Source organism: Tupaia chinensis, unplaced genomic scaffold, assembly GCF_000334495.1.
Source record: "Tupaia chinensis unplaced genomic scaffold, TupChi_1.0 Scaffold000146_1, whole genome shotgun sequence".
NCBI classification, from domain to species: domain Eukaryota; kingdom Metazoa; phylum Chordata; class Mammalia; order Scandentia; family Tupaiidae; genus Tupaia; species Tupaia belangeri.
Genome location: NW_006159616.1, coordinates 12,525,276 through 12,543,377, shown reverse-complemented (window position 1 = coordinate 12,543,377; position 18,102 = coordinate 12,525,276). Strand labels below are relative to the sequence as shown.

At 50.4% G+C, this 18,102-nt stretch overlaps 1 protein-coding gene and 1 long non-coding RNA gene across 7 annotated transcripts in view; one reads left to right on the top strand and one right to left on the bottom strand.

Moving 5' to 3' along the window:
• Positions 1–303: 303 nt before the first annotated feature.
• On the top strand, positions 304–13,352 carry LOC102486399 (uncharacterized). Of its 3 annotated transcripts, XR_001370139.2 has the most exons (4): positions 304–413; positions 957–1,024; positions 1,700–1,820; positions 12,621–13,352. It is a non-coding gene; the product is annotated as an uncharacterized LOC102486399 (long non-coding RNA). The 3 variants fall into 3 exon arrangements; XR_003548885.1 differs by having other exon boundaries at positions 390–1,024; XR_003548886.1 differs by having other exon boundaries at positions 390–1,024; positions 1,700–2,167.
• Positions 345–18,102, bottom strand: part of EXOSC10 (exosome component 10) — a 34,651-nt gene continuing 16,893 nt past the window's right edge. The window contains exons 15-27 of one of the 4 annotated variants that reach the window (XR_001370137.1): positions 16,416–16,466; positions 16,181–16,259; positions 15,976–16,082; positions 12,529–12,624; positions 12,187–12,261; positions 11,203–11,317; positions 10,130–10,203; positions 9,394–9,565; positions 8,034–8,092; positions 7,049–7,125; positions 6,052–6,143; positions 5,906–5,968; positions 345–394 (exon numbers count right to left, since the gene is read on the bottom strand). Coding sequence is in view for 2 of the 4 variants with exons in the window: in XM_006145335.3 (XP_006145397.1) it covers positions 6,113–6,143; positions 7,049–7,125; positions 8,034–8,092; positions 9,394–9,565; positions 10,130–10,203; positions 11,203–11,317; positions 12,187–12,261; positions 12,529–12,624; positions 15,976–16,082; positions 16,181–16,259; positions 16,416–16,466 (936 nt within the window). In the remaining 2 variants the exon portion in view is untranslated. Of the gene's footprint in view, positions 395–1,756; positions 1,810–5,905; positions 5,969–6,007; positions 6,144–7,048; positions 7,126–8,033; positions 8,093–9,393; positions 9,566–10,129; positions 10,204–11,202; positions 11,318–12,186; positions 12,262–12,528; positions 12,625–15,975; positions 16,083–16,180; positions 16,260–16,415; positions 16,467–18,102 lie in introns of those variants that run through there. The other 3 variants (XR_001370138.1, XM_006145335.3, XM_006145336.3) reach the window with 3 other exon arrangements.

Genomic DNA, 18,102 nt, shown 5'->3' with positions numbered 1-18,102 from the left:
CGGCCTTGCTGGGCGCTCATTGGCCGCCAGGCCGCAGCACGGCGCAGAGTGGCTGGGGCGCTCCGTCGGTCGGCGGCAGCAGGGTAGTGCAGCCCACTCCAGGGGCCACGTGGGGCCCGGGCCAGGGCCCGGCGATCGCGCCCGGGCCGCGGGACGGGTTCCGGGGCGGGCCAGCGGAAGGGGTCCGGGGTCCCTCCTCCCGCCTTACGCCTACGGGGTAGTACATCACCCTGAGCTCCGGTGCCTTCTCGGCACCGGGAGGCATCGAGGACCGCCCGCGTGTGGCTGCGGGGCTCGGGAGGAGAAATAGCTGACGTCTCCAGTAGGAGCGAAGTGTTGGAGCGCTGGGACTTGCAGGCGGGGGCTTCAGTCTGAGCTGGAGGAGAGCCGGCCGCTACATTGTCGGGCGAAGGGTTGGTTACTTTGTCGCACTGGACCAAGAGAGTAGAATGTATCCCTCCACACTTTAAGAATTTGGCTCCTTCTCGGCTTTGAAACAGATTGCGTGGTTTTTTCGGGGGTGGGGGCTTGAAACAGATTGTGTGGTTTGTCCGGGAGCGTTAGACTTTTATTTACTGGAGAAGGATCATCACAGCTGGTGACCTAAGCTGGATTTAGCCTTTTTCCCTTAGATTCTCAGAGCACATGACCTCTGAACGAGAAGAAGCGCTAAGAGTTTGTAAATTTACCAGCAATGTCCAGGAAGACGCCCAGCACGTGCATTTTCAGCACCGTGAGACTGGCACTCAATTCTTTTTCAGAAAAATGACAATCTAGGACTCCTAGAAAGGTGGGCGGGAATGTGCTGTTTTTATGAAAATGTCAAGGAACTTCTCAGAATCACATTAAGCATGCTAATTACCAAATATTAAATGCTAATTTGCTCTACCCGGTTGGAATGCCAAGACAGATGACACTAGCAGTGTTAGGAATGTTTTTTGACTGATGTTTTGCAGCCTCTCCCTGAAGGTGGGAAGCCTGTGCCCTGTCTCAACTGGTGCTGAGAAGCACAGGGTTGCTACTGGTGAGTGTAAGCCTCAAGACTTACACTTGGTAAACTTGAAACATCTTTTATAAGGGGGAGCAGTCCAAGGAAATTAAGGAATTGCTAGAATGGGACCAGCAGTTGGCATAATGCCTATGTCGCTGGACTCCCATGTAGTTGACCATAGCTCAGTCCGGGACCTAGTGGCTTAAACTCACGCCAGGTGCGTGTGCATCGTGCCCAAGATCCCGAGAAGAGAATGGAGAAGAGACTGCAGCGTGGCCATCCCCCCTGGGGGTGATTTCTCGCTGTCTCTTTGTCTCTGTCTGTGTTTCTGGCAATCCCACGTGCCCTATAGCCGTAAAATAAAATTGCTAGGAGACAGCTCTCTGGGAGCTGATACAGGACCTAGTGATTCACAAAAGTATTGCAGAGGGAATGAGATGGAGCCAAGCGTTACATCCAGTTACTACAGGCTTACTGTGGTCTAGCACTGTGATTGGATCAAGTGTTCTCGTAACAGCCTCTCCTTCCTCCATCAAGACGTGTAGCCCTCTGCATTATAATTGCGTGATCACTTGTCTGTGTGCCCTGACTCAAACTGTAAGCTCCAGGAGGATAGGGATGTGGTCTGCAGAGGCAGGCCCCAAATGACAGGCTGAGAACGTGTGAGGCCAGGCACCTTGTAGATCAGCTGTCTTGGCTTTCTTCTAGGTGGTGCAGGGGGGAAAGTGGAGGATCAAGTCCATCCGATTCCTTATACAAGTGGAACAGAGCTGCTCCAGCACACGCGTCCTCAGATGCAGATGACGCCTTCAGCTCTCCTGTCGAGGAGGTACAGCCCTGGTCCCAAGCAGGAACAGCCAATACCTCCCGGCTACACAGCTGCCCAAAACTTCTAGGCTCACAGAAAGCAAAGGCCCTGAATAAATTACAGGCAAAGGAGTTCCCAAATGCACAGCACCATGGGCCCAGCACTGCCACTCAACTTCAGATCACCAAGAGGAGAAACTGGTTTCGCCAGCAGTGGCTGTTACCGCACAACCCAGTTGAAAACAGAACTCATCTCGAACATCAAGATGGGGTTGCCCCATGGCTTGGTGGCTGAGGGAGCCAAATCCTACACAGCCACAGGTGTGGGTTGAATCTTAGACCTACCTGGTGGCTTGATAAACATGCCAGGTGCGTGTGTGCCCCAAATCCCAACAGGCTGGAGAAATGGAGAGGGGATTATGGAGTGACCATGCCCCACTGGAAGGGTGCTTTCTCCTTCTCCCTCTTTGGTGTGCACACACCACACCCACCCTCTGGCAAATTTCTTAAAAATCAGGATGGAGGGACCAACAGATGGAGTAATGGTTATGTTGTTGGACTCCTATGTAGTTTACCGTGGTCTGAGTCCCGGACCCAGCGGCTTAAAACTCATGCTGGGCACGTGCAGACATGTGCTCAAGATCCTGAGAGAATGGAGAAGAGATTGCGGTGTGGCCATCTACCCTGTGGGGTGATTTCTTGCTTTGGGTCTCTCTGGTGAGCCCATGCACCCTATACCAAAAATTTCTCTTAGGGGCCAGCAGTTAGCATGATGGCTATGTCGCTGGACTCCCACGTAGCCGACTGCGGTTCGCGTCCTGGACTCGGTGGCTTAAAACTCATGCCAGGTGCATGTACGTGCGTGCCCAAGATCCCGCGAGGAGAATGAAGGGAATGCAGTGTGGCCATCCCCCCTGGGGGTGATTTCTCGCTTTCTATCTCTCTGTCTTTCTGGCGAGCGCACGTGCCCTATAGCAAAAACCTCTCAAAAAAAAATTCTCTTAAAAAAAAAATTCAGGATGGAGAAAACCAGGTTATTGCATGAAATGTTTCTCCAAATTCAGACCAATGTGCATTAAAAACTCAGTTGCTGGGCCCCGTGATGTTGCAGTGGTAAGAGATGCTCCTGGGCCAGCCAGTGGCATGATGCAGGCAGCTGGACCCCACATGCCAACTGCGTCATTTGGGCTCTGGACCCAGAACCTTGAAAGTCACAAGGGGTGTGTGCATGTCCAAAATCCTGAGGAGAACAGAGAAGGGACAGTGGTGCGTCCATACCCCATGAGGGGTACTTTCTCATCACCCCTGTCCATCCCTCCTCCCGTCCTTGTTGGCCTCTGGCAAATTAAAAAACACAAAAACATGAGCTGCTCATCTACCTACATGGGAAGGTCCTGGGCTCCTACCTGGAGACACCTGAGTAGAGCAGGCGTGGATGGGTCCAGGACCTGAGCTGGCTGAGGCTGGGCGTGTGTCATGGAGTCAAGGCCCCAAGGCTTTGTCTCTCTTTTGCTCATAAAAGAAGATAAACTTAAAAAACAAAACAAAACAAAAAAAAACCTCCTCCAATTTTCTTGAAGAAACTTCACTTGTGAGGTGTTACCATCTGATGAGTTGACTGTCTCCTAAGATGTGTTGATAGTTTAGGGATGACGAGGGCGTAGGGTGGGCAGAGGACAGAAGTGAGCCAATGGCACTGATGAAATGGGGCCGCCCCGTGGTGTGTCTGTCACTGGGGAGACCCGTCAGGCAGTCAGCACTTGACAGTCATTTCTGAAGTACGCCGTTCAGCCAGGTAGACAGCTGTGGTTATGAGTGGGAGCAAACTTGGCCACTGTGTGGGGTTACTTGGTTGAAACGCTCATGGCAATCTGCCTACAGCACCCAGACCGCAGTGAGCGGTTTGCCTAAGCAAAGAGCTCTTCCACGTGCAAACTCTCTGTGCCAGCCCTGCTGGCCCTGCCAGACCCCTCTTCCCAGAGCACAGGCCCGGCTGTGGTAGACCCTGAACGCGGGCCAGGATGTTTGATTTAGCCTGCTATTTCCCAGAGAGGAGTACATAGTCGGCTCTTAATAAATTGTGAAGGGGAAAAAAAAGATTCTTAGTGTATTTGTGAAAACAAAAATAATGATATTTGGTGCTGCTTTTTTTTTTTTTTTTTTAGCAGGTTTTGGATATAGGGAGTGTGCACTCGCTGGAGAGACAGAGAAATCACCCCCCATAGGGGATGGCCATGCCGCAATCCCTTCTCCTCTGTTCTCCTCTCGGAATTTTGGGTACGCACATGAACACACCCGTGTGAGGTTTAAGCCACCAGGTCCGGGACTTGAACTATAGTCGACTAAGTGGGAGGCCAGCAACATACCATTATGTCATCTGCTGGTCCCTGTGCTTTCTTGATTTAACAGCCCATTTCAAGATTAAGATCAAATGGAATTTTAGCGAAATAATTCAATGTTCCATTATTTTTTAATTTATTTTCTTTTAGAGAGATTTTTGCTATAGGGCGTGTGCACTTGCCACAAAGACAGAGACAGAGAGACAGAAAGTAAGAAATCACCCTCCGGGGGGATGGCCATGCTGCAATCCCTTCTTCTCCATTCTCCTCTCAGGATCTTGGGCACACACACACACGTGACCAGAATGAGTTTAAGCCACTGGGTCCGGGACTCAAACTATGGTCAATTATATGGGAGTCCAGCGACATAGCCATTACACTAAACGCTGGTCCCTCAATGTTCCATTATTAAGTACAGGATGGCACTGGCTCTCCCACCTGATGCTTAGTGGGATCCAGCAGATCCCACAGGGCCAGTCACATGGCTCAAGTCCTGGACGCTGCAGCTTGAGAAGTCTGGATGTGTGAGCATGCGCCCAACGTCCTGAAGGTAGGAGGACTGGAGAACGGACCATGGTGTGACCATTCCCACAGGGGGTGCTCATAGAAGAGAGAGAAGCTTTAAAACAAACGACTCCACTTTCTCACTCTGTTTCTCTCTCTAGCACGCACATGAGCCCTCTGGTAAAACGAAAAAGCCAGGCACGTACGTGTGGGTGCCAGAAAACCTGCCAGGATAGAGAAACGGAGAGAGAAGATTGGGATGTAACCAGGCCCTATTGGGAGGGGCTCACGCTCTCCTGGCCGGCAGGTGTGCCCTCTTTTGGCAATTAAAAATCAAACTGTATGTGTATCTGCATACACACAGGAAAAGCCTAGAAGCAAACACGCTGATAGGCTGGAGGTCGCCTCCGTGCGGCAGGGCTACAGACAACCTCTTCCTCTCCGCATCTTCCTGCGTACTGTGCTTCCCACAACGGACGTGCCGTTCATCTCACAGTCAGGAAAAGTGTTTCCTTTGCTTTTTAAAGGAAGAGAAGAGAGTAAGTCCTCCAGAAGCCACACTGGCTCTAAGGCACCTTATATCAGTCCGTTTTCCCAACAGTAGCTTTTTTTTTTCTCCCGGGAGAGGTTTTTGCTGTAGGGTGCGCGTGCTTGCCAGAAAGAGAGAGAGACAGAAAGCGAGAAATCACCCCCCAGGGGGGATGGCCACGCTGCAATCCCTTCTCCTCCATTCTCCTCTAGGGATCTTGGGCATGCACGCACACGCGCCTGGCGTGAGTTTACGCCACCACGTCTGGGATTCAAACCATGGTCGACTACATGGGAGTCCAGCGACATAGCCATTATGCTAACTGCTGGTTCCCCAACAGTAGCTTTTTTTAAAAAAAGCATTATTTACTTATTTAATTTTGTTGTTATTTTTTTTTTAAAAGTTTAAAAGAGAAAAAGAGAGAGAGAGAAAGGGAAAGTGAGAAAGCCTAGTCCAGGACTCAAACCGTGGTCGGCCATGTAGGAGTCCAGTGCCTTAGCCACCATGCTACTTGCCAGCCCCCCAACAGTGGCTCTTACCACTGGCTTCATTCACAGTACTTGAAGGAAGTGAAATGGCCCATAGATCCCTCTGCAATGGAGTCAGAGGAGCACCATGCTCCGTGCCTTGGGTGTCTCCTCCTTCTGAGTCATAGAAGGCTTCCTGCGCCCCACCTCGGGGTTGTTCTGGGTTTCTCTTGAAATCACAGTCACCTCTGTGGGCAGGCACACTCACCTCTGCCCACGGCAGCCAAAGATGGTAACTGAACAGGATGGGTTCTGTCCTCCCCTGCCAGAGCTGTGTGGCAGCAAAAGAAAAGTCAGGAACTAGCTTTCTTCCATTAAGAATTATTTTTTAATGGTTTAAAAATGAGTCTGTACAAAACCAGCACTGCCACTTGGTGCTTCCGGTCCATTGGTGCCTCAAGGATCTCTTCCAACACTATCTCTTTGGCCAGTTGAACCTGAAGCCTCTGCAGACAGTACAAAACAAGTTACTTCTAGTCTGGCCGACGCTGCTCTCGGCTGGTTTACAAAGTGCTGCAGGGCTGAGGGAGAGCAGTTTGCTTGGGGGTCCTAAGACTCGGCTGGGCAGGCACACATGCCCCACACTCCAGCAGACAAGCCTGTGGTTGGGGGTAGGGCCCTGCAGCCCCAAAGTTGGCTGAGAGGAGCAAGAACCAAAGGGCGATCTAAAGAAAGCAGGCCCAGGCCTTCGGGGCAAGCCTGCTGACATCAGGGTCTGCCATCAGTACCATGATTTCATTATTTTAATAACGTGTTCGGGAACCAGCAGTTAGCATAATGGCTATGTCGCTGGACTCCCACGTAGTCGACCGTGGTTCGCGTCCCGGACCCGGTGACTTTAGAACTCATGCTGGGCGCGTGTGCGTGTGTGCCCAAGATCCCAAGAGGAGAATGGAGGAGAAGGGATTGCGGCGTGACCATCCCCTCTGGGGGGTGATTTCTCGCTTTCTGTCTCTGTCTCTCTCTGTCTGTCTGGCGAGCGTACGCGCCCTATAGCAAAAACCTCTCCAAAAAAAAAAAGGTGTTCAACAACAACCTACATTGCTTATTGATTTTTCTCATTCATGAAAAAGAGGCTGGTCTGGGGAAATTTCACACCTGTCTGCTCGGACATGACCCCAGGAAATAGTACGGTAAGAACAGGGTGCTGAGACGACAGGGCATGAGTGCTGGCACGCGGTGACTGGCTACGTGACACGTGGCACAGAGCAAATCCCTACTCCTCTCAGTGTTCTGAGTGGCCGAGGAGCTGGCGGTGGGAGGCTCTGAGCTGCCGTTCCCAGGATGGCACGAAGTCCGGCAGGCGCCTCCCTGCTGGGCTCCCCAGGCCAAGCGGGCATCTACCACATACCTGTCTGACTTTCCAGTGGGAAAGGACATGCTTTTGCTTCCCACTGACTGCTTGAGTTTTTTGGCTGCGATACATTTCTGAAAGGCAAAAAACCATTAAAGCTGGTGACAACTCTGATCACAAGGTACACAGGAAAACACACACGAGCTTGACGGCTGGTCACACTCCAGCATCACAACACGGCGTTGGTTTTCATGTAACCGGGCATTTCTGTCTGTTAGGGTGCAACCCTTGAGGAACAGGAATGCTCCTCCCAGCCCCACCTGCACATGCCCAACTTGCAGCCACTGAGCTCTGCCTGGCACTCTACCCACGTGGGGCAGATCCGGGCTTGCGTCTGCACCAGAGGGAGTGGTTGTGGCCTGCAGCTATCACTTCCATGGTAGCAAACAGAAACCGACACAGAGGTTTTAAAAAGCTGCTGGAATACCTGATGGGGATTGTCTGTACCTGGGGAGAAATGAGGCGAGGGAAAGGATATGCAAAGGAAAAGGATTCCTACATGAACCAGTCTTCTCAGCAAAGGGAGAGTGAGAAGTGTGCAGAGGAAGGCCGGGGAGTGGCACAGCGGGAAGGAACGTGGACCTATGAGAACGGTCCTGGACCGTCCTCAGGCATGCTGGGCATGTGTGTGCCCAGGACCCAGCTCAGACCAAGGCTGGATGGTGCGGTGAAGACCTGCTGGGGGTGCAGCTCTCTCACAGAAGCAAGCTACGATTCTTCAGTACGTCTTCTCCATCTTTTATTTTTAAATTTGCTATAGGGTGTGTGCACTTGCTGGCAACAGAGGGAGAAAATGAGCAATCACCCTCCAGGGAGGATGGTCACACCAGTCTCTTCACCTCCATTCTCCACTTGGGATTTTGGTCATGCACACGTGCCTGGCATGTTCCTTAAACTGCCAGGTCCAGAGCTCAAACTGGCCATATGGGATTCAGCTGCCTTACCCTCCATGCCACTGTGGGCCCCTCCAGGTCTGTCTTACCTTGCTAGACTGGGTCTGCTTATTTGGATCAAACTGGGAAGATGGTTTGGTCTTGTTTCCTGAAAGGTAAGGGAGGAGAGGCATCAGTGGGCGTGGTCACCACTTAACAGACGTCACAGGCATACGAGGGACCTGGTGGCGTGATATTCAGGAAGGCGACTGCTGTCCCTGTGTGGCCCGTTTTATGCCAAGGAGCTAAAGGTGGGGGTGAAGTAAGATACTAAGTTCCCAACTAGCTCTGGGCAGCCGGAAGACCAGGCCCGTCTCTCACAGATCTCGTCTCAGTGTTAGGGCAGGAGACTAAGGCGGTGGCCACTTCCTCCTCAAGGAAACCCATCCCGGTCTCTGTGCTGATGCCATCAGTAGCTGGGCTCCAAAGTGGCGCTCCTGCAGAAAAGCCCTGTGTGTCTATCCTGCCTTTCCTCTTCCCAGTGGGAGCGTTGCCCTAGCTGCTACTGCAGAATCAGGATGGCCATCTGCTGCCCCTCCAAGCAGCTGTCTCTCCCAGGCTGTGTCACTGCACAGGCTTCAGGCTTTCTTTCCTTTTTCAGCGCCGAAGCGTGTGGGTACATGCGTGAGAGGGAGGAGGGGAAGGGGGCTAGGGAGGGAGAAGGAGGGAGAGAAATCATCCCCGACAGAGCCTGGTCACGCCACAGTCCCTTCCCTCCATTCTCTGTCCTGCCAGGATCCTGGACATGCACACAGTCATGCTTGGTGTGTTGCTGTGGGGGATGGACCTGAACTGTGGTCAGCCATGAGGCATCTGGTTCCCTCTGCATAGGGCTTAACCGCTGTGCTATCGGGCTGGGTCAGCTTCAGGTTTTTTTTTCTTTTTTTGGAGAGGTTTTTGCTATACGGCACGTGTGCTCTCCAGAAAGACAGAGACAGAGAGACAGAAAGCAAGAAATCACCCCCAGAGGGGGCTGGCCATGCCGCAATCCCTTCTCCATTCTCCTCTTGGGATCTTGGGAACACATGCACATACACCGGTGTGAGTTTAAGCCACCAGGTCCGGGACTCGAACCGCGGTCGACCACAGGGGAGTCCAGCAACCCAGCCATTACGCTAACTGCTGGTCCCAGCTTCAGGTCTTTTCAACAAACAAAATCTGGGCTAGCCCCATGGCCTAGTGGTTAATGAAGTTGGATCCAACATCCCGAATGCATGGTTCAATATCCTGGCTCTGAGGCCAGCAGGTGGCATGGTGGTTAAGGTGCTGGACTCTCACATGGCCAACTGTGGTTTGAATCCTGGACCTGGCAGCTTGAACATCATGCCAGGTGTGTGTGCATGTGTGCGTGCCCAAAATCCCACCTAGTAAGACCAGATGTCCCTTTACAGGTCTCCAGTCCTTTCTCACCAGCAAAAGCCTTGAAGTCCGACTGGCTGTAGTCATAAGGGGTGAAGTCTTTTTCTGGTGGAGCTGGGTCCTTTGGCTTCTTGGAAATTCTAAGTCGTTTTTTCTCTTGTTTCTGCTCTGTGGTCCTTGGGTCACTTGTTGCTCGCTCTCTTTTCTTAGCAGCATTTTCTAGCTGTAGGTTGAACACACCCATGCAAAGGAAGCATGGCAGAGTCTAAGAGAGTTCCACCTGCCCTTGGAATTAGCTGGGGACTCAGCTTCCCTGTGGGGTGGAGGGAGATTCAGGGTGGGGAGAGGAGCCGTGGTGGGTGACTGTGCAGGAGGGAACTCAAGGACAGTCACATGGCACCAGATGGAGCAAGTTTCTAACAGGACAATAGCATCAGGTCATTGAAGAAAAGCAGGGGCTAAGAATTCTGGAGTGCTGGGGGCAGGGAGTAGAAGAGGAGGAAATGTTCGCTAGGGCATAGTGGGAAACACCACAGGCTCCAATCTGGCACCTCGGTACCTTCACTGCCACTACTGACGAGCAGTCTGGTATGTTTACATGAAGCCGCAAGGACATTATGTATTGGAAGGACATTGTCTATCGGAAATTACAACGTAACATTTTTTGAGGGCAGATGAGGCAGGCAGTAGTGAACTGGAAAGAAGGAAGCGATATTCAAGGGAAATCCAGGCCAGGACCAGAAGCATCCAGTTTCTCAAAAGAATACACAGAAAAGCCAGCACATACCGCAGCCTGCTGTCGGACAGAGACGGCCTGCTCCGCTGTGGCTCTGTACTCTTCCTTTGCCTGTTCTTGGGCAGCTGCGAGAGAGAACTGCCAATGGGGTGGCTGAATCCAGCAGCCAATTCTCCATCCCACTGGGCTCGGCCTTCCCAAGGGTGGTCACAGTCCATCCCTCGCTCTCCGACTTCCACCTCGCAAGTCTCTAAATATTGGGCTCAGTTCGGGTGCCTGTCTTACCTCATCTACACTCTCAATCGGATCCTCCTCCACCCGCCTGCTCCCCTCCCAGAACCCAGAGCAAATATCCAACGGCCTATGTGACTCGACTCTGAGGACGTTTAACGGCTGTGGGAGCCATCAAGGTCAAGGGGCAGAAGCAAAACCTCTTCCTGTTGGAATCAGCTCCACCTCACCCAGTGAAGGCGACTCCATCTTTCCAGCTGCTCAGGGCGAAGTCTACCAGCATCTACGGCCCCTTCCTTGCTTCCCACGCCACATCTGTCTCTGCCCCCACACTAGTCCAGGCCACCATCCCCTCACCGGGGTTACTGTCGTATCTCCTCACCAGGCTCCTGCCCACCCCCCCTTGTCTAGTGAACACAGCAGCTGGAGTGACTTTCACAAAGCTAAGCCTGTCCTGTCCCTCCGCTGCTCAGAACCTGGAGTGAAAGCTAACGTCCTTCCATCAGGCCCGGCTTGCTCTCCTTCCTCATCAGCTCCCCTTTCCTCGTGAGCTCTGCTCAGCCACACAGGCCTCCTTGCTACTCCTTGAGCACGCCCACAAGGCTCTCGACCAATGCCTTTGGGGTGCCTGAGCCATACTTCGTAGACCGCATTCTCTAGGCGTCGTCTAGAACAGCCCCCACCTCAAGCACTCCCCGCCTTTCTCTCTGCATAGTACCCGCTGCCTCCTGACACAATCGACGCTTGCTGGCTGTTCGCCCACTGCTCCTCGGTGGAAGGTTAGCACCCCAGGCAGGGGCTGGGCCTGCGCTGTTCACTGACGTATCTGGCACTTGCGTGGACACTGAATAAACAGACCGACGTGCAAGCCCGCCCTTTAACAAACACGCTACCTGAGTTTCCAAGGGAGTGAGCAGTACCTGTTTTCTCAGCTGCCTCCTTCCTGGCAGCTTCCTTAGATTCTTTCTGTACTTGTACCTGGTTTGCCAACTTCCAATGATTGCTGATCTATGATGAAAACAAATGTTACCAGAAAATGTTACCAGAAATGCTTTTTTTAAAAAAAATAAGGTGATGTATAGAAAGCTAACCTAATAATACACATGTCATAAAATTCAAATCTAAGGACACAAAAAGTGAAAATCTACCAACTTTACTTTTAAAATCCTTAGTGAGGAAGACAAAGTACAACTGTATTTCCAGGCACTGAGCTAGAGGCTTTCACATTCATCACCTCATTCAATCCCTCTTGTAACCCTGGGACATATGTACCAGCCTCACCTCCCTCTAGAGACACGGAAACAGGCTCAGGGGGGCTATGTAACTTGTCTGAGGAGCACAGTTAGAAAATGGTAGGGTGGCGGGACCAGCAGCTGGCGTAATGGCTATGTCGCTGGACTCCCATGTAGTTGACAGCGGTTCGAGTTCCGGACCCGGTGGCTTAAACTCACACCTGTGTCCATGCCCAAGATCCCAAGAGGAGAATGGAGAAGGGATTGTGGCGTGCCCATCCCTCCTGGGGGGTGATTTCTCGCTTTCGGTCTCTCTGTCTCTCTCTGGCAAGCACAGGTGCCCTATAGCAAAAGCCTCTCCAAAATAAAAAGGTAGGGTGGAGCCAGGAGGTGGCATGGTGGTTAAAGTGCTAGATTCCCACATGGCCGACAGTGGTTTGAGTCCTGGACCTGGTGGCTTGAGAATAACACAGGCGAATGTGCGTGTTGCTCAAAATCTCAGGAGGAGAATGGAGAAGGGGTTAGGTGCGGTCATCTCCCCAGAGGGGTTTCTCACTTTTCTCTCTCTATCTCTCCTTAGTGAGTACATGCGCCCTATAGCAAAAATCTAAAAAAAATGAAAGAAAAGGAGATAAACCTACTTACTTCATAGATTTTCGATGATGGATCAAACTTTGCGGCCTGAGAGATATGAGCACGGTGTTCTTGTGATGGCAGAAACTGAAGAAAGGGAAACAGTCACGTGAAATGCTGTTGAGTGGAATCTGGTAGCCACTCTCCACATGGACCACACACAGGGGCACTGGATGGGGTTTTTCTGGAGTTAACATAGAAGGCCTCGACTTAAGGCATGGGGTGAAGAATGGGGGGCAGCTGACACACAGATGCTTCTTTTTTCCAAGGACTTGTGCTTCTTTTCCAGGTAAGAGGCACATACGGCTGCAGCACTCTCTCCACATTCCACCAGCATACACAACCAGTACTTACCATCCTAAATGGATTTTCGAAAGACTCCATTATGTTCTGTGCTTTTTTCTGTGCAACTGTTAATGGACCCTTTTCATTTTCTTCAACATTAGGTTCCTACAAGGACAGATAAAACTGACAAATTATCATCATGTGTGACATCAAGCAGCAAGCAAGAGGCCTAGCCTGAATGGCACAAGTGGTCGTGTGAGCACCACCTACAGCGTTGGGAGCCACGCGGCCGCCCGTGAGACGTGAGCGCCGCCTACAGCGCTGGGAGCCACACAGCCGCCCGTGGGATGTGAGCACCACCTACAGCGCTGGGAACCACGCGGCCACCAGTGGGACGTGAGTGCTGCCTACGGCGCTGGGAGCCACACGGCTGCCCATGGGACGTGAGCACCACCTACAGCACTGGGAACCGCGCGACGACCCGTGGGACATGAGCATCACCTACAGTGCTGGGAACCGCGCGGCCGCCCCTGGGATGTGAGCACCACCTACAGCGCTGGGAGCCACACGGCTGCCTGTGGGATTGGGCTCTAAGTCAATCAAGAACACGCTGGGTGCATAAGGCCCATATCCTGCCTACCTGGAGGGCTAGAAGGGGACCATGGTGTGGTCACCCTGTTGGGGATGCCAGTCTTTCTCTCTCTCTCGTGCACATGTATGCTCCAATAAAAGAAATAAAATAAATAAAACTAAAAAAAAAGGCAAGAGGATAACTGTGTTATTAATAGTAAAGGCTAATTTTTCTTGGGCCAGAGGGTGGCTATGGTACGAGGATTCCAACATAGTCCATTGCAGTTGGAGTCCCAGACCTAGTGGCTTGAAACTCACATTGGGGCCATGTGCGTGCAAGCCCAAAATCCTAGGAGGAGAATGCAGTGCATAAAGGATTGTGGTGGGGCCAACTCCTGGAGGGGTGATTTCTCACTTTCCCTCTCTAATGGTGGGGCCAGCAGGTGCCATGGTGGTTGGAGTGGCTGATCGCATGTGGAGTATGGGACCTAGTGGCTTGCTTTCTCACTTTCCCTCTCTCTCGTCAACTTAAACTCATGCCGGGCACATGTGCGTGCGTGCGTGCGTGCCCAAGATCCCAAGAGGAGAATGGAGGAGAAGGGATTGTGGTATGGCCATCCCCCCTGGGGGGTGATTTCTTGCTTTCTGTCTCTCTGTCTGTCTCTGTCTGTCTGGCGAGCGCACGCGCCCTATAGCAAAAACCTCTCCAAATAAATAAATAAATAAATAGTAAAACTGAATAATAAATATTTTAAAGAATCACTTAACCTCATTTTTATTATTCTTATTTTTAAATTTGCTATAGGGCATGTGTGCTTACCAGAAAAAAGATACAGAGAGAGCGAGCAGGAAAGTGAGAAAGCAAGCCACCAGGTCTGGGACTCAAACAGTGGTCAGCCATGTGGGAGTCCAGTGCTTCAACCACCATGTCACCTGCTGCCCCCAAATAAATAATTCTTAAAAATAAAATAAAATAAAATAATAATAATGGCTAAATTTTCTTTTTCCTTTTTTTAAAAAGAATGATTTACTTATTTAATTCTATTTGTTATTGTTATCTTTTGACGTGACCACCAGAGAGAGAAAGGGAAAGCAAGAAAGCAAGCCACCAGATCTAGGACTTGTACCATGGTCGACCATGTGGGAATCCAACGCCCTTATCCACCACACCACCTGCTGGCCCCAATAATGGCTAAATTTTCTTGGGCCAGCAGCTAGCATGGAATTAAGGTGGCTGGATTCCCACATAGCTGACTGTGGTTCGAATCCTGAACCTGAAGGCTTGAGGATCAATCATGCCAGCGTATGTGCCTGTGTGCCCCAAATCCCAGAGGAGAATGGAGGAGAGGTGACTGCTGCATGGCCATGGCTGGCAGTTAGTATGATGGCTCATACTAACTCTGTGGTCAACCAAAGCTCCTTTACATTTTTCTCATGAATTGCTGAAGCGAGACTCAATCTAAATTTATATAATTAAGGTAAAAAAAGGTTAAATCTAAGGCAGTACACTATGCAGATAATCATTTCACCTTCTTGGCTTTGGTCCAACATTCTAACACGATGGAAGGATTGTGAAATTTAATGCTGTAACTGACTGTACCACCCAGATTTTTTTACCATCTGAACATTTGCTAATAAGCTTGATACTTGTCATTATCCAAGAGAGACATTATTCTTGCTTCTCAGTTCTTTCTGAAAATTATTACAATTTTTCCTTTCTACCACACCTGTTGCTTGCAGTATTGAGAGCTTTTTTTTAAGGAATTATTAAATTTTATTCATTAGTATTTAATTTTGCTGTAGGGCATGTGTGTTCACCAGAGAGAGGAAAAGTGAGAAAGCAAGCGACCAGGTCTGGGACTTAAACTGCAGTCTGCCATGGCAGAGTCCAACACTTTAACCACCATGCCTCCTGCTTGCCCCAAGAACTTTAAAAAAAAAATCTTTCTTTTTTTAATGAGAGGATAGACAGACACACACAAGGCAGACACCCCTGAGAAAGTCTTGCCATGCTGTGGTCATCCTCGCAGACTCCCGGCCAGCCAAGACATATGTTTATGCAGACATGCCCAGTGTGTTCATGTCAACTCAGGATCTCAACACGGGTTTCCCATGTGGCTCCAGGATATGGTGGTACCCTACTGTCTGTGTTACTCGGCTGGGCCTAGTATTCAGAGTTTTATCTGTGCATTTTTGTTTTATGTCTGGTTGTTTTAGCACTCACCCATTCTAACATATGCACCCTGCTCTTTCTATGACCAGGAACACAGAGTTCTGTCTCAGGCAGAAGAGACCCAAGGGGTAACAGATGGGGAGATCTGCTGTAGCCCAGTGCACACTCCAGGACAGGGGCCAGGTCAGCCACGCTAGGTCTACAGAACAGACAAAGTCACTGCCATCCCTTTCCTACCTTCCAGGGATGGGAGGGAAGGCTCTACCCACTCACTAGTGCTGGCACAGCCTGCTCCTCGCTTTCTCTAATGAGCCACAGCATACAAGAAAAGGTCTTTGAAGTTTTCCCTTCTTCACCCAGAGCACATGCAGATGTGCGGGGCTTGGCCAGCAGCATGTACATGCAGCACATGTTCTGCAGGAGCAGCTCTTACTCCATCCCTGTCCTTCCCCTGTGGCCTATGCAAGAAACTTCACTTTTGTGTCCCTCCTCCCATTACGGACTGCTAAGTTCTAAGACGTCAACCATTCTTAGAGGATTTCTTCGCCCACACACAGTGCGCACAAGACAACCCTCCCCACCTCCTCCACAGGAGCAGACACCACTTTGCTGTCTCTCCGCACCTCTCTCCACCGCTGCTGGGTTTTACTTTTGGCATTAGTCTCAAAGCATGTATAAACTCCAGGGTGACAGCCTGTCTGATAAACCCAGCACCATGGGTAAAGAAGTCCCCAGGAGTCTACACCCCCCGGTGAAGTTTCTGAGTTACCCACACTGAATAATGTGATGACGGCAGTAGCAATAAGGCATCCGGTATCCAGCAATGTCTCTTCCTTCTGGTCAGGGAAGAGACTCGTCTGTTTCTGAACTGGCACAGATCCTAGAAGCACAGAAGTCAGCAAGGTTAAAGTCTATCAGATTTTACATAAGCCACTTGTCCCGTCCCCACAGGGTAGTCCCAAGGGCCCTCTACATTACCACTGGCTGGGATGACTGGACAGCCATCTGAAGGGGCATGGGAGCAGTCATGAGGTCCAAAGAGAATGTTCTCCAATCTCTGCATAGAAAAACCCCAGCAGGCTGGCACACAAACCCTGTGGGCTGGCCAGCAGCATTTCGCCGGCAGCATCAGCACTAGCTCTGTCAGAGGGTTACCTGCACTGGCGTTACCAACACCCTCCCCTCAGGAGGGACAACACACAGGACACTCTACCTCGGAACTGGGCAGGGGTCCGCTCTTCTTCACGCCAGCTGCGACTTCAGACTAAGGAGTACAAACAAGAGGAATCTGAGAGAGCTGTCCCAATGTGATGACACACGTTTCCCCCAGCATAGGCGGGTTGCCTTCACCACTGTTTTTAAGAGCCCAGAGATTTTCTTTCATCCCTTTATCTCTCCCAGTGCCTGACACTGTAATTATTTGGTGCTCAATAATGATTTGTTGAATCAAAGAATAAAGCTTTTTATCACATCTAGACATAATACAAAGGATTCCCAAGGGTTTGAGAAATACTCTTCTCTAATAACCAGGGTTTCTTTCTCTACTTGGACAAACTATAAAGTGCTAAGAAAGAAATTTTATTTTTTTGAGAGATTTTTGTGGGTCCAGCAGATGACATAGTGGTTATGTCAATGGACTCTCACATGGTTGACTATGGTTCGAGTCCCGAACCCAGCGGCTTCAAAGGCATGCCCATGCCAGAAGCATATGTATGCATGCCCAAGATCCCGGGAGAAGTGGAAGAGAAGGGATTGTGGTGTGGCCACACCCCCTGGGGGTTATTTCTCCCTTTTCCTCTCACGGTCTCTGCCACACACTCCACACACCATGAGTGCATGTGCTCTAAGGCAAAAACCTCTTTTATAAAAAAAAAAAAATTGTTAATGGGTAGGTGAGCTCGCCAGAGAGATAGAGAGCGGGAAATCATCCCCTGGGGGATTGGCCACAACTCAATGCCTTCTCCTCTATTCTCCCCTAAGGGTTTTGGGATGCATATACTTCTGAGTTTCAAGTCACTGGGTCTGGGACTTGAACCATGATGGGTCGGCCATGCAGGAGTCTAGCACCTTAACCACTAAGCCACCTGCTGACCCTCCCTGCTAAGAATAAAAATTTTTCTTTTGGAGAGATTTTTTAGTATAGGGCACATGTGACCGCTGGAAAGAGACAGAAAGCAGGAAATCACGCCATAGGGAGGACAGCCATGCCACAAATCCTTCTCTATTCTCTTGGGTTATTTATTTATTTTTAAGTACAGAAATTTTTGTGGGGCCAGCAGGTTAAGTGGTTGTTAGGGCACTAGATTCTCACATGACTCGTCATAATTCATGTCCCAGACATGGCAGCTTGCTGGTTCACTTTCTCTGTGTCTCTCTCTGGTCAAATTAAAAAGAAATGAATAGGGACCAGCAGATAGCATAATGGCTATGTTGCTGGACTCCCATATAGTCGACTGCGGTTTGAGTCCTGGACCCAGTGGCTTGAACTCATGCTGGGGGGGAAGAATGGAGGAGAAGGGATTGCAGCATGGCCATCCCACCTGGGGGGGTGATTTCTTGCTTTCTATCTCTGTCTTTCTTGTGAGCACACGTGCCTTATAGCAAAAAGCTCTCAAAGAAAAAAAAGAATAAATAAGTAAATAAATATAATTAAATATATATATTTAAAAAATATTATTTTTATTTAACTTTATTTATCTACTTATTTAAATTTGACCAGAGAAGGATAGAGTGAGAGAGAGAAAGAGAAAAGAGAGAAAGTGAAAAAGGAGGGTCCGGGACTTGAACTGTGGTCAGCCATGTGGCACAGCCCTTAACTACCATGCCACCTGCCAGTCCCAATAAAATTAAATCTTTTTTGGGACCAGCAGTTAGTGTAATGGCTATGTCGCTGGACTCCC